Raw genomic sequence first — 13623 nt, 5'->3', positions numbered from 1 at the left:
CAGGTGGCTGGATGTGGAGTGGTGGTTTGCAGCAGACCGTGTCTCCAGCAGGTAGAAGAGCCATGGTCTGCTGTCTTATTCAGCTGATCTACTTTGATCTGTTCCGCGCTAAATCCAGGCGGCCTTTTTGAAGAAGTGAAAGTCTTTGTACTGTATCCACTGCATGCATGTGGAAGATTTTCAGAGCAGCTAAAATATTCAACACGGTGGTTCAAGACTCATTTCTCTGTTGCCTCCCCTCTCTCTCTCTCTCTCTCTCTCTCTCTCTCTCTCTCTCTCCCCATCTCTCCTCTCTCCCCCTCTCTTTTTACTGTCTCTCTCTCCATTTCTCTACTCCTCTCTTTTTCGCTCTGTCTCTGTATTGCATGTCTCCTTCTCCCTCCTCTCTCACTCTCTCTTTCTTCCCATTTCTCTCTCCCTTACTCTCTGTATCACTCTTTTCCTACTCCTCTCTTTCTGTCTCTGTCTCTCTATCTCATCTCTCCCTCCTCTCTTACTGTTTCTGTTTATCTCTCTCTTTCTCTCTCTCTTCCCATTTCTCTCTCCCTCCCTCTCTCTTAATCTTTTTCTCACTCTTCTTCTCTCTCTTCGTGTCTCTCTATCTCCCCTCTCCCTCTCTCTTTCTTCAACTCTCCCCCTCTTTCCCTCTCTCTCTCTCTCTCTCTCTCTTCCTCTCTCTGTCCATCCACCTCTCTTCCTCTCACTGTCTCTCTCTCCAACCCCTCGCCCTCTCTCTCTTTCCAAGCCCCCCCTCTGCTCATCATGCAGCAGGCGCTAGTCCAGCACCATTGGTCTAATCCCCTTGCTTACAGTCCCCCCCTAATTCTCCAGCATGTCTCCATGAGCCGCAGGGACATGACCAGAATGAGCTGTTTACACAGGCACATTCCACACCAAGCTGAAGCAGCGAAGGAAACCAGATTATTAAAGCTTGGGAGTGATGTTGGTGTGGAGAGGCAGAGATAGCGAGAAGGGAAAAAAGGCAGTATATTGGATCTCTCACGCAGGCAAGACTAACGATGGGAGGCAGGGAGCTTTCAGGTGTCTCATCTTGCACCAACTAACATAGATAACAAGATGTGAGCTTGAGCGTGTTTTTTCAATATACCTGTACCTGTAGAGACGTAAATAACTTCCTCACGCACACACCCTAACCAAGATGGAAACACTTTGCTGGAATGCACGGAGGAGAAGCTCTTGTCATGCAGAGAGTTGGAACTAATTTTCCTATAGAGTTTTATTAAGGAGACACGGAGATTAAATTTAGTGCATCAAGGAAAAGAGCCTGAGGGCAACTTAACGTTTTTATGGTGAATCAAGTGACAAGAGCCGCCTCAGCCCATTCTCTGTTCTAATAACACTAAACCGAGCAATTTTTGACTCTGTGAGTCATCATTGTCTCTCTTTCCTTGCTTCCGTTCTCTCTCTTTCTCTCAATTTAATTCAGTTCAATTAACCTATTAACCTCTCCATGTTCTGCCCCTAAATATGTTTTTTCATAGCAAGTGTTGTGAGGTTGGATAAGCTTTCCTGGACATTGGCAAAATTCCCATTCAGCCCAATGAATTTAGAAACGCTTGCTCAATTACATGACAGAAAACTACACCCACTCTGTCCTAAGAATGTGGCCTTTCAAATGCATACAAAATAAATATCATTTAAAAGGAGTGACGTCCAGTTAAAAAAGGCACTGTAAGATATTTTGACAAAAGCTGAGTTATGTAACAATGGAAATGGAGAAAAGCAATGGAGAGAGATCATTTGTTGGCAGAGCATGGATAGTCAATCTAGGGTGCTTTTAATGGCAATGCAAATAATGCCACGTTTGTATTACCATTCATTCTCAGCACTGCAGTAACACTGATGTGGTGGTGGTGTGTTAGTGTGTGTTGCGCTGGTACAAGTGGATCAGACACAGCAGTGCTGCTGGAGTTTAAACACATCAGTGTCACTGCTGGACTGAGAATAGTCCACCAACCAAAAATATTCAACCATAAACTAACAAAGCATGCAGAGAAACAGATGGGCTACAGTCTGTAATTGTAGAACTACAAAGTGCTCCTAAATGGTAAGTGGAGCTGATAAGATGGATAAAGAGTGTAGATATAAAGATTTTTTACTGAGTGCAGTGGCTGGTTGGTGTATATACAAAGGAAGAACATTCAACTTGTAGTATAAGTTAATTAAAAGTTAGTAGAAGTTATTTGGATCCATTTATGTTGGACCATTTGCCATTATATATTAATGCAATGTACACCTGGCTTTTTTTAAAATTATATGAATAAAAAAAGAAAAATGGAAGTACAAGGTCTTATTCCAACAGCGAGTATATACAGTACTCTGTCAAAGACCCTTCATTTATTTAATTTATGGTTTAAATGGCCTTTAAGCACCAGTTTTTAGTTTTACAGGAAAGTCGAGTAAAAATAAGGAGTTATCTATTAAAACATTTTTAAAAGAGGAAAAAATTGACACCTGACAACTGTGCAAGACCTGATGTACCACCAAAACCATCACCACCAGATAAACAATATTTAAAGCTTTCACCTTTGACAGAGAGGAGAAAATCAAGCTTCATTCTTATTCAGATCTGAAAAACTCCACAGGTGTTTCTGTCCATCCTTCCACTGTGAGAAGACAACTCAACACTATGAGTCTGAAAGGATGTGTGGCTGTTAAGAAGCGATTTCAGAGAAAAGAAAATAGACAAAGACAGAAATAGAATAATAGAGTCTAGAGCTCAGTGTCATTCAATGGGTTTGAGATTGTTTGAATTGTGAGAAGCAGAAAATGTAATCAACTTCTAAGGCTGCATTTTGGAGGTGTGGAACAATATTCCCACAGATTTCTTTCAAAAACTGAAAGCAAGATCCTGAAAAGAAGGAAAGCTGTAATGAAGACAAAGGGTCAACAGAACAAAATGATACTGCATTTAGTTGTTGAAGCTTTTGTGTAATATACACATTTTTGCTTTCAGGTTTTTTTTTGTATTGCTGAAAAATGGGTAACTTTATGGCCATGTTGGCTTGAAATTAAATCAGTAAAGGGTGGCATACTACCTTCTCTCTCTCTCTCTCTCTCTCTCTCTCTCTCTCTCTATATATATATATATATATATATATATATATATATGTGTATGTATATATATATATATATATATATATATATATATATATATATATATATATATATATATATATATATATACATATATATATATTTATTTATTTATACACACATACACTTTTACTCTTCCCTCTTTGTCTCCACGTCTCACTAAGCGCCTCACCTGACATCATCAGGGCCAACTTTTGACAGTCCGTCACCCTTAAACTGTCTCAGTGGCTGTTCATGCTTGTGTCACGGCAGAACAGAAGTGCGGCTGGAGTTTGCCGGCCTGCCCTGAAGGAGAGATATTTTATCACTCTCATTGGATCCAATTCAACTGCGTGTCATTGGAAGCGACTGGGCATGACTTTCCCTGCCCACTGTAAGAAAAGCTCAGCGCTTGTGAAGACATTTACTCTCATAGCAGATGACACACTGCCACGACAAAATCTCAGACATTACAGTTCATCATCGGCAGCAAACATCAGCCGGCGTAGACATCTTTAATAAAACGCCATGCTGTGTTTTGTGATGAGGATGGCTGTGTTGAAAGCGTCTGGGTGGTCATATGATGGGGCACCTGTAGTTATTATGCCGTAATATTGCATGTATTTTGTGTCATTAGGCTGCTGTATGTCAATACACATAGGCGGAGGAATGATGTGGAACAGACGTGCCTTCATGTACGTTTTCTATACATTCTCAGCACAGCTGCTCACAGGCTCTGCAAATGCTGTACTTGTTTGTGTGCGTGTGTGTGTTGTTTACAAGGGAGATTTGTTTCAGCAAGTGGGTGGTGACATTTGTGTGTGTGTCAGTAGTTATGTTCTGCACTGCAGAAGAGAGCGGAGGAAAGAGAAAAGTGAACTCCATGGTGATTAGTACGTTATTGATTGCTCTTTCTCTCTCTTTTCTCTCTCTGTCTCTTTCGTTCTGTTTTTTTTTCTACTTCGTTGTCTCCCACTCTCTTTCTGCATTCTGCTCATCTGCTTCTTCAGCACTTGCACTTTCTTTCATGTACCTACTGATAGATCTCGTCATTGCTTAATTCCTCTCCCTGTTCTCTCAGGCCTGCATTCTTCATCTCTCTCCAAGTCATGAAGTTACAGTTTATTTATAGGGCTTTGCAGAGACTACATTTAAAGCTTTGCAGCAGCTTTGCAGGAGATGCAGAGAAGACAAGATGATATTGTGTGTGTTTTTGTGCATTTTCAGAGTGAATCTTCACAGGAAAACTAGAGGAAAACAGGGCTAAGCTTTAATCATGAGTTTATCAAGTCCTTTTTGTAAAACCTACATGTTGCACTGTTGCTATGACCAAGTTCCACTACATGCTCTCTTAATAAATCCAAATTATTTCCCGCTACTGCAATAGCATGATTTTGTATATCACTGAAGTACATTCAGCCCAAAGTATCATTTACAAGCAAAACCCAGCGCTGATGTGATAACATCAGTAGTTCAGCAGGCTTCACTGGTCAGTGCTCACAGGAGAATTATGGATCAATTAACAAGCAGCAAACATACAAAAGCAATCAGGCTACAAAAAGTCAGAACATGCAGCCATTGTTGCTCTTACTGGACATTGGTGAAGAAAATTTGAAACCGCACTGACCCTGTTTTCATGTTTCATGTGATTTCCTGTGTTCACATTATGAAAATAATGTTAGTAAAGTTAATTTTTTTTTTATTCAAATAAACATGTATGTGAATCAAAAAATGTAATTAAATCGAGAATTGTTATTAACAAATTAGTGATGTTAAAAATATAAATACAAATGTTCTTGTGCAGACTGTACTTGGTGTCATTATAAACAATGATAATCATAATCATAATCATCATCATAATAGATGTCATTGGTTAGGAACATTTAATGCAATGTGGTAAAAGTAAAGGAGCTTCTTAAAGTTTTCAGAAACAACATTATGAAACAATACTAAAATGGAAAAAGCTACAGAGCTATAGCAAAGACGTTAAACACCACTGGTAGTTCAGCTGGTTTGATAGTATGCCAGTGGATATTCATAGAACCACAACTAATCATCCCTGTAGAGCTGCACCCTGCAAGATTTAGACTAATGACAATGAAGGTAAGAGAGAAGCCAGCAGTTACTTAAAAGAGTTGCAGGACGACCTGAAAGCAGCAGGAGTAACAGTTACACAGAGAACATAAGCAGTGAACTGCACTGCAGTCATCTCTGTTCCTACACCCAACACAGAACTCTTTTGGAACAATGTACTCTGGTCAGATGAAACAAAAACAGAACTCTTTGGCAATAATTCAGTTTGTTAGGTCTAAAGAAAAAAGCTGTGTGTATATGATCCCAAGATTACCATATTCACCCTAAAGCATAGAGGTGGGAGCATCAAGATATGGAACTGTTTCTCTGCAAACAGTACTGTGACGTTGCACATAATCGAAGGAATCATGAATGATGTACTGGAATATTAGAGGAGAATTTAGTCTCATCGGCCAAGAAAAGGGTGAAGATGGAGGTTTCAACAGGACAATAAGCCCAAACACACAGCCATAATATCTAAAATTGGTTCCTAAAAAAGTTGAAAGTGCTTACTTGCCTATAATCTCCTGACTTGAATCCCATTGAAAATAAATAGAGGATTTTGTGAGTCCATCAAAAGGACCGTTTGCCAAAAGTAACAGGCTAAAACTGAGCCATAAAGCTGTAAAAAAAAAAATATATATATATATTATCTTTCTTACATAACCGGTGTGGATTTACTGATTCTGCGGCCATAGGCCGAGGACAGGAATAGGGACCTGATGCACAATTTTTACTACAAAATGCAAAAAATTATGTCTTGGCAAGCGATCTGATCTTTAACATAGTCATTATATGTAATATTTCTCATTATGAACATCATGTACTGCTGAGCCTGTGACTGAAGAAATGAAGCTGTGCTGCACTCGGATACATTTCTTTGAAAATCACACTGAAGTACCTCCTCTGTAATGTAGATTATCTCATGCCTAGCTGCCTACCTTACCTAGTGCAAAGACCACCATTGCATATCGCACTAGTGTACAAGCATCACATTCATTTGAGCACATTCAAGTGTATTTACTGCTAGATCTAAATGAAGACACTTTAATCACTGTTCCTACTGCAATACTAGCCAGTTCAGCAGTCTTAGTGATTGAAACTCTTGCCATCTGTGCCCCAATAATGAACCCTCTTTCAAAGTCACTTAGATCTTCTTGCCATCTTGTTCCAAAAATCAAGGTCAAGTGAGCCTGCTCAGCATTTTTATACGCTACAGAGCATCGTAGGATGGTAATAGCTTAATTGTATCACGCTTGTCTGAATCTGTACTTGTTATGTTTCTCTACTTACTCAAGTTTTTCCTTTAATTCCTCAACATAATGTTTGGAACAAAGACATATATCTGAGGTTAGAGCATTAAAGTGCAGATTTTAATAAAGGGTATTTTTCTACATTTTATACATGGAGTTTCATGTGGTGACATGGTGACATATGGCTTCACAGATGTTTGTGATTACTCAGGTGTGTTTAATTGCTTGATTACTGCTTTTCGAAGCTCAAAACTGGAAAATTCGTGACTGGTGAAGTCACCTGATCTGAATCCCATTGAGCATGCCTTTCATATGTTGAAGAGCTCCTGAGACAAGCAAGAGCTGAAGATGGCTGCATCACAAGCCTGGCAGAGCATCAACAGAGAAGATACTTAACACCTGCTGATGTGTATGAGTCGCAGACTTTAAGTAGAAACTGCATGCAAAAGGATTTGCCACAAAGTCCTAAACATGACTAATGTACTGTACATGTCACCGCTATGGGCACTGTAGCCTTATTACATATAGGTAGATACATATATGTATTACATAAAGGAATCAGGTATGACTCCACATCCAGAACGCTATATAAAAACAAACCTGTGTGTGAGAGAGTTTGCGTGCTTGCTGTCTAAACAGTACTCTGATGTTGCATAGGGGCATGTCTTGTCCTTAAAAGTAGCTCGGAGAGCGCATTAGAGCCCTGTTAATCTGGAAGCTATCTGAACAGTGGTGACAGCTTCCCCAGCAGCCTCATCCACAATGAAATGCTTCAACATCTCTTATTTATGAGAGACAGCCTAAATAACTTCAGCAATGGAGCCCAAATCCTCCTTTAAACTGCCTGTGCATGAATTACCAGCACACAGCAACAGGAGCTGCAGTGAGCAAAATCTAAACAAAGCAAAAGCCAAACAGACTCGAAACAGTAACTAGCCAACAGCAAAAAAACAAACAAACAAAAAAACAAACAAACGGAAAACAAAATGAAACTGTGACATGCGGCTCACTCCACTTCAACACTGGGTTTGTTAATCATTTTTTTGTGAAAAAGAATTGACTCTTTGTGAGAATTTAAACAGTGCCCTCTGGATATTAGTGCCATCCTGGACTAACCAAAATGCAAACACTTGGATTATGATCTTCCACTGGCTCACAGACAAAAATAACACGACAAGCTTTTGTTCACTGGCAGATTCTGAAGGTCATGAAGGCTGAGATCTGTAACAGTGATACACACTTTCATGCACAGTGCTGCAGCTGATGTCAAATGTACAATACTGTGCAAAATTCAGGGACCACCTTTCATTTAATAAATTTTCAATCATATATATATATATATATATATATATATAGAAAGAGAGAGAGAGAGAGAGAGAGAGAGAGAGATACATATTTAGTATTTAGCTTGTCCCCTCTTTGTCTTTATTATGGGTTCCATTCTTTTTGGAAGATTTGCGTTCATTTTTTCAAAGACCTCTGCAAGCATGTTTTTCCACAGCTCCAAAGGTTAGTCTTAGAAGTTGGTTGAATTTCTGCTTCACACATTCTAAGTAATGTTAAACACATTCACGTTCAGATGCTGAGGCCTGGACTCTGGGGTCATCAGAACATCAGCAGCAGCTTGCTTATTTATTTATTTATTTATTTATTTATTATGTGGTTGTTTGTTTGCTTACTTACTTGCTTGTTTGTTTTCTTTTAGCTTTAAGTACTGTTTATCTGATGGTGATGGTTTTGGTGGTCTGCCAGATCTTGAACAGTTTTTAGGAGTCTTATTGTCTCTTTTAATAATATTTTATCTTTTAATAATTTTTTTAACTCCTCTTTTGTATTTTTTTATTTTTTCATCTATTTTCCTTGTACTGGAAATGAAGTAAATGAACGATTTTTGAACAGCACTGTGATATGAACAAAGATTAAATAAATGCATCTTCAACAGTGTTGACTACAATGAGGTATAAAATAACTCCACATAAAAATAAAAAGCACCATCACTGAAAAATATGTGGTGATTGTTCTTCAGATGGCTATAGCTGTTACATTATGCACTTTTATTATTGCATATTACTGCACTCTACGAGTGAATGTGCAATTGTAATATCATGTTCTTTCTGCTCCTGCTCGTCTCATCTCTATATGAATAGAACACATCGATGTGCCTTCTACAGCATGTTTGTAGACTCTTACAATGTTCCACCCAAAAGAAGGAGGTGTAGCCATTGTTCTAGAAAGAGGAGAAGATGAAGACGATAGTGATGAAGTAGTAGAAGAAGATGAAAAAGAAGATGAAGAAGAAGATGACGATGAAGAAGAAGATGAAGATGAAGAAGTAACAGAAGAATAAGACGAAGAACCCGACGAAGAAGCAGATATCCTGGATCTTCCTCGTGGCAAAAGCCCTGTGGCAGGATTATCATAAATTAACAAGTGTTAAACATCAAAGCTGCTCTCTCTGAAATCATACAGACCTTTTGATCTCATTCACAGCTTGCGCTCAGAGTCAAAACATTTTAGAAGTGGCAAGACTAGACGTTCATGTGTCGATAGAGCGGTGCAGTGTTGAGGAGCTAACCCCGGGGTATAGTAAAGAAAAAAAAAAAACCATACGGCTTTATATCCTTGTGTGAGTGCTAATCTAGCTAATAACGTCTTTTAGTTCACGGGCATTAGGAATGGTAAAAGAATAGAATGGAGTACAAAGGCTTGCCAGCAGTGGAATGGAGCTTTTGTGGAGAAAACAACATGCACTCTCCAGGCACATGGGATATCATACAAGACCCAGGATCCAGACACTTGCTCTATAAGAACATCGCTAAGATTTTATTCCCCCCCTCTGGTACTGTCTAGCACTTCTATCTTCTGAGTCATATAAAGACCCAGGCTAGCTCACAGCCTTGCTCACAAAGAATGGGGGCGAGAGAGAAAGAGAGAGTTAGAGAGAATTCTTTATTCCTTCCATGCGTCACATGAGTTTGAAAAGATTACATCTGTGACGTCCTCATCTTTACCCCTGACAGATGAACAGCTCACAGAGTGCTGCAAGACCTGTCAGAAGTGTTTCTAAGCCGGAGCAGTATATCACATACAGTAGACAGCAGCACTGCATTAGCGGTTTTGCGCGGTATATTTTAAACATATGTGTATTTAAGTCAGGGTGTAAGTAGGTTGGAGGAGGAAAAGCTGTGGGAACATACTTTAGGAGAAAAACAACGCTGTTGCTTTTTAAAGACTTAAAAATAAAGCTTGCTGAAAAGCAATGCCGCAGAAGAATTATTTCTTGTTAGAACCTGAAGCTGCTTTTTGCAGACAGTTTTTTTAGGCTTCATAACTCAAAAGAACATCTAATCTACCGACATGATACACATATCAGAACAATCAGCAGGACTTCCACTCTCTGAGAGCAGTTTCAAGGTGTGCAAAAGTATCAGGTCTTTCAAAAAATGACCCAAAATCAACTCAGTGCCCTAATATGACATCTCACTTTTGATTTTCCATCAAATGATTGGTGTGTTTGGGTCCAGCACCTCTCCTCTGTGTCTGTGAGCGGGTGTGGTGAGTGATCCAGAGCGCTGCAATTCGTCGAAAAACATTCAGAGAAATAAACTACTATTAGATATTTAATGTTTATAAAAAATCCTTTGTTTGATTCTGTAGTAACTGTCATAAATTTAGATTTATTAGATAACCAGATAACAAGAAAATGCTTTAAGGGGGATTTTTCAGTAGTGAGAAAAACAGTCACAGGCAAACTGCCATTAATCCACAAACAACAAATGACTCGTTGACTTCACAAGATCTGCTTTTCCTTGAGTGCTCTGAAAAATAAAAGCATGAAATCAGGCTGTGTTCTGTAACCAGTTGTTGTACAAGAAGCTTAGAAGTATGAATATTTCTCCTTCTCGCTCTGTTGTTTGAAAAGCAGACAGTTACAATTTTCAGCTGAACAAATGACAGTTAAATAGTTCATTTTCCTTAGTCAGCATAGCTCATATGAATAGACATGAGTGACGGGTTCTTCCGTTGTTACAAGCTTGACATTGTAACAATAGAAGAGCTCTTTTTGGTGCTATATAGAAGGCTTTTCAACAAAGTTCATAAAGAACCATACACAGCACATTCTCCATCAATCTGAAAATCCATTTCACCATGCAAAGAACCCGATAAACATATAAAGGGTTCTTTGAGTGTTCATTTTCTTTATTGAAGAACCCTTGAAGAACCATCTTTTTAAAGAGTGTAATGTAATGGTAAATTAGGTAAAATGAGCATGTCTTTCATATGCAGAAGGAAAAACTTAAGGGTACTAGTCGCTGATACAAGCAGGAGCTGAAGATAGCTGTAGTACAGATGGCCTGGCAGAGCCTCACTAGAGAAGATACTCAACACCTGGTAAAGTCTATGTTACGCAGACTTCAAGCTGTCATTACATACAAGGGATGCACAAAGTACTAAACATGACTCATTTATCTATATACCACTGCTATGTATATATATATATATACACACACACACACACACACATATGGCCCAGAATGACTTTGAAAAACGCCTGGTTCTATTGACATATTAAAAGTAATGTATGTTTTTTCCTTCTTCTGTTATCATTTTGGAGATATGAGGTTTTCTTCAGACAACAGCAATACATACATACATACATATATATATATATATATATATATATATATATATACATATACACAACAACTACAATTTCTACATGTGTGAAATTGTGAAATTAAATTTATAAAAACAACCTTTACTTTAACCACATGTGAATTGTTTGAATACAAAATTAAAATTGTGCAATACAAAGTCAAATGAAAAAAATATATATATATATGTGCCTTTGTTACAACATAATGAAGGGCACTGTATAACTGTAAATCAATGAATATTTAGTGTCATTACTGCCAATATTGACTCTGAAATTTCAACCTTGACCAAATAGATGATTCTGATGGAAAATCAATAATAGATCAATGTCACCCTGCTGTCTGGACGTTGCATGTAACATGATTTCCATGTAGATCCAGAAAACAAAGCTAGGGTCAATACACAAGAAGACAAAAGCACAAAGAAATCATAGATAAGAACTCATGTAAGGAACACAGAGACTTCACAAACAAACAGCCCAACACTGGGCAATTCATGGCATTCAAGTTTCAAGTGACTAAATTTGCATTACATAAAGTCAACTGTGAAACACCAGGCTTATAGCATCTTAATTACTATTCAGTAATTACATTGGACAAGACCAGTCTTAAGTAATTCTAAAGTAATAGGAGTGTGAAATGGAAGCTTTTACTTTGTATTAACTGTTTTTTTTTCAAATACAGGTCAAAGTAGATTTTTAAATCACTGCTTTATGTTTTTATTTGCATTTTACCTACTGTGCCAGCTTTTTTTAGAATTGGGTTTGCAAATGTATCCTCATTACAGTCATTTATAAGGTACTACTGTGCTCCTTTAGTGAGTTTTAAAGGTATGATACTTTCCTCTCTCAAGGTGCCTATTTGTAATATTTCATATCTTAACTTTTATAAAATGGAGCTTTGAAATAGTTGAAGTTTATGAAATGACTGAAGCTTCTCCTCTTTCTAGTAAAACATTCTAATGACATTCTGTTTCCTGGGACAAAGATTTCACACCGCTCTGCCACCCCATCTCCTCCCTGTTCTGTAGTCCCATCTCCCAGTCCTACCCCTGTTCATCAAGAGGGGGTGGTCTGGCCTTGTAGCTAAAAGCAAAAGCCAGCCAATATTCCAGCCAAATTCTCAGAGTTCTCTCAGTCATACATATGTACATATGTTGAAGGCATGACCTGAACTAGTAAACAGAAAAATAAAAAAGTCTGGAGTCGAGCCAGCGTATGGAATCAATGCAACTTAAAAATATACCTACAACAGAATGTGGTACAATTATGTTCCCTAACTAAAAGGCACTGAACACACATCTTTCAATGGTGTGAAAAGTGCATTTGGTTGCTGTTATTGTTAAAGTCTAGGGTAGCGAATAGCTTCATATTTGCAATTCTTGTCAACGATTTAGCAAAAACAAATTGATTTATCTTTTGTAACTTTCCATTGAGTTCTCACCCTGGGTGCATGTGCATTTGTGTATATGTGCATGTGTGGCTTTTTCTTATTGATGGAAAAGGTTGCAACTTGCTTGTTTTATAAATATTTCATGATTTATGTTCTTTTTCTCTCTGTCTCTGTCTCTTTCTCTCTCTCTTTTGCAGCTGGGGGGGTGTGGAATTCTTGGAGTCGGGGTGTGGCTGTCAGTCACCCAGGGAAACTTTGCCACTCTCTCGTCCTCCTTACCTTCTCTCTCTGCTGCCAATCTCCTCATTGCTGTGGGAACCATCATCATGGTGATCGGTTGTCTCGGCTGTGTTGGAGCGGTCAAGGAGAGCCGTCCCCTGCTTCTGAGTGTAAGTACAAACCTGTGGACTGTAATTTCAAAGTCAACAGTGCTATTTCTTTCCCAGAGAGAGCAGGCGTCTGTCATAACCCTGTCTGCACTGAGGAATAATACCTTATCATCCATCAGCCAAGCATAAATAATACCATCATGAAAGAGAATAAGCAAAACTGTTTGTGTTTGCTAGTTATCAGTTTATGTGCACCTTCTCACCAGCCATTTTATCGGAAACACCTACCAAATAGGTGTAAGTTTGTAGGTTTAGAGTTACTGACTGTAGATCATCATTTGCTGGACAATTTGTCAGCCCCCTTTTCCCTGTCCATCAGTGGAAAGGGGCCACCTTTGGACCACCAATTAACAGATATTATTTGGCTGGTGGACCATTTTCAGTACAACAGTGATACCAGTGTGGTAAAATGCAGTCTTAAGAATAAAAGTGATGTTCAGGGCAGTGCTGTAGAAGAACCTCTTTTGGTTCTTTTGGTGTGTTGTGTTGATATGAGTGTATCAAACATAGCAGTGCTGGGGGTTTCACACATTGTGTACACTTACCATGGTACTAGACACAACATAGTTGTTGGTCAATATTTGTACAGTGTATATCACAAAGTTAACACCATTCCAAATAGCCCAGAATAACCCAGTTTGTAACAAACACTCACCAGCCACTTTATTACGAACACCTTTATACTTACCCAGTCATGCAATTATCCAAGCAGCGCAATGCATAAAATCATGCAGACGTGGGTGAAGTGCTTTAGTTAATGTTCAC

The 13623-nt window shown here is 38.6% G+C and overlaps 1 protein-coding gene across 2 annotated transcripts in view; it reads left to right on the top strand.

The window, feature by feature from the left end:
- Positions 1 to 13623, top strand: part of tspan4a (tetraspanin 4a) — a 135766-nt gene that overhangs the window by 64104 nt on the left and 58039 nt on the right. For both annotated transcript variants that reach the window (XM_036585430.1, XM_036585429.1), the window contains one exon: positions 12667 to 12858. In XM_036585430.1, the coding sequence (XP_036441323.1) occupies positions 12667 to 12858 (192 nt within the window). The remainder of the gene's footprint in view (positions 1 to 12666; positions 12859 to 13623) is intronic.

Source organism: Colossoma macropomum, unplaced genomic scaffold, assembly GCF_904425465.1.
Source record: "Colossoma macropomum unplaced genomic scaffold, Colossoma_macropomum, whole genome shotgun sequence".
Classification (NCBI taxonomy): Eukaryota; Metazoa; Chordata; class Actinopteri; order Characiformes; family Serrasalmidae; genus Colossoma; species Colossoma macropomum.
The sequence above is the reverse complement of the archived record's forward strand: the minus strand, read 5'-3'. Positions and strand labels throughout refer to the sequence as shown.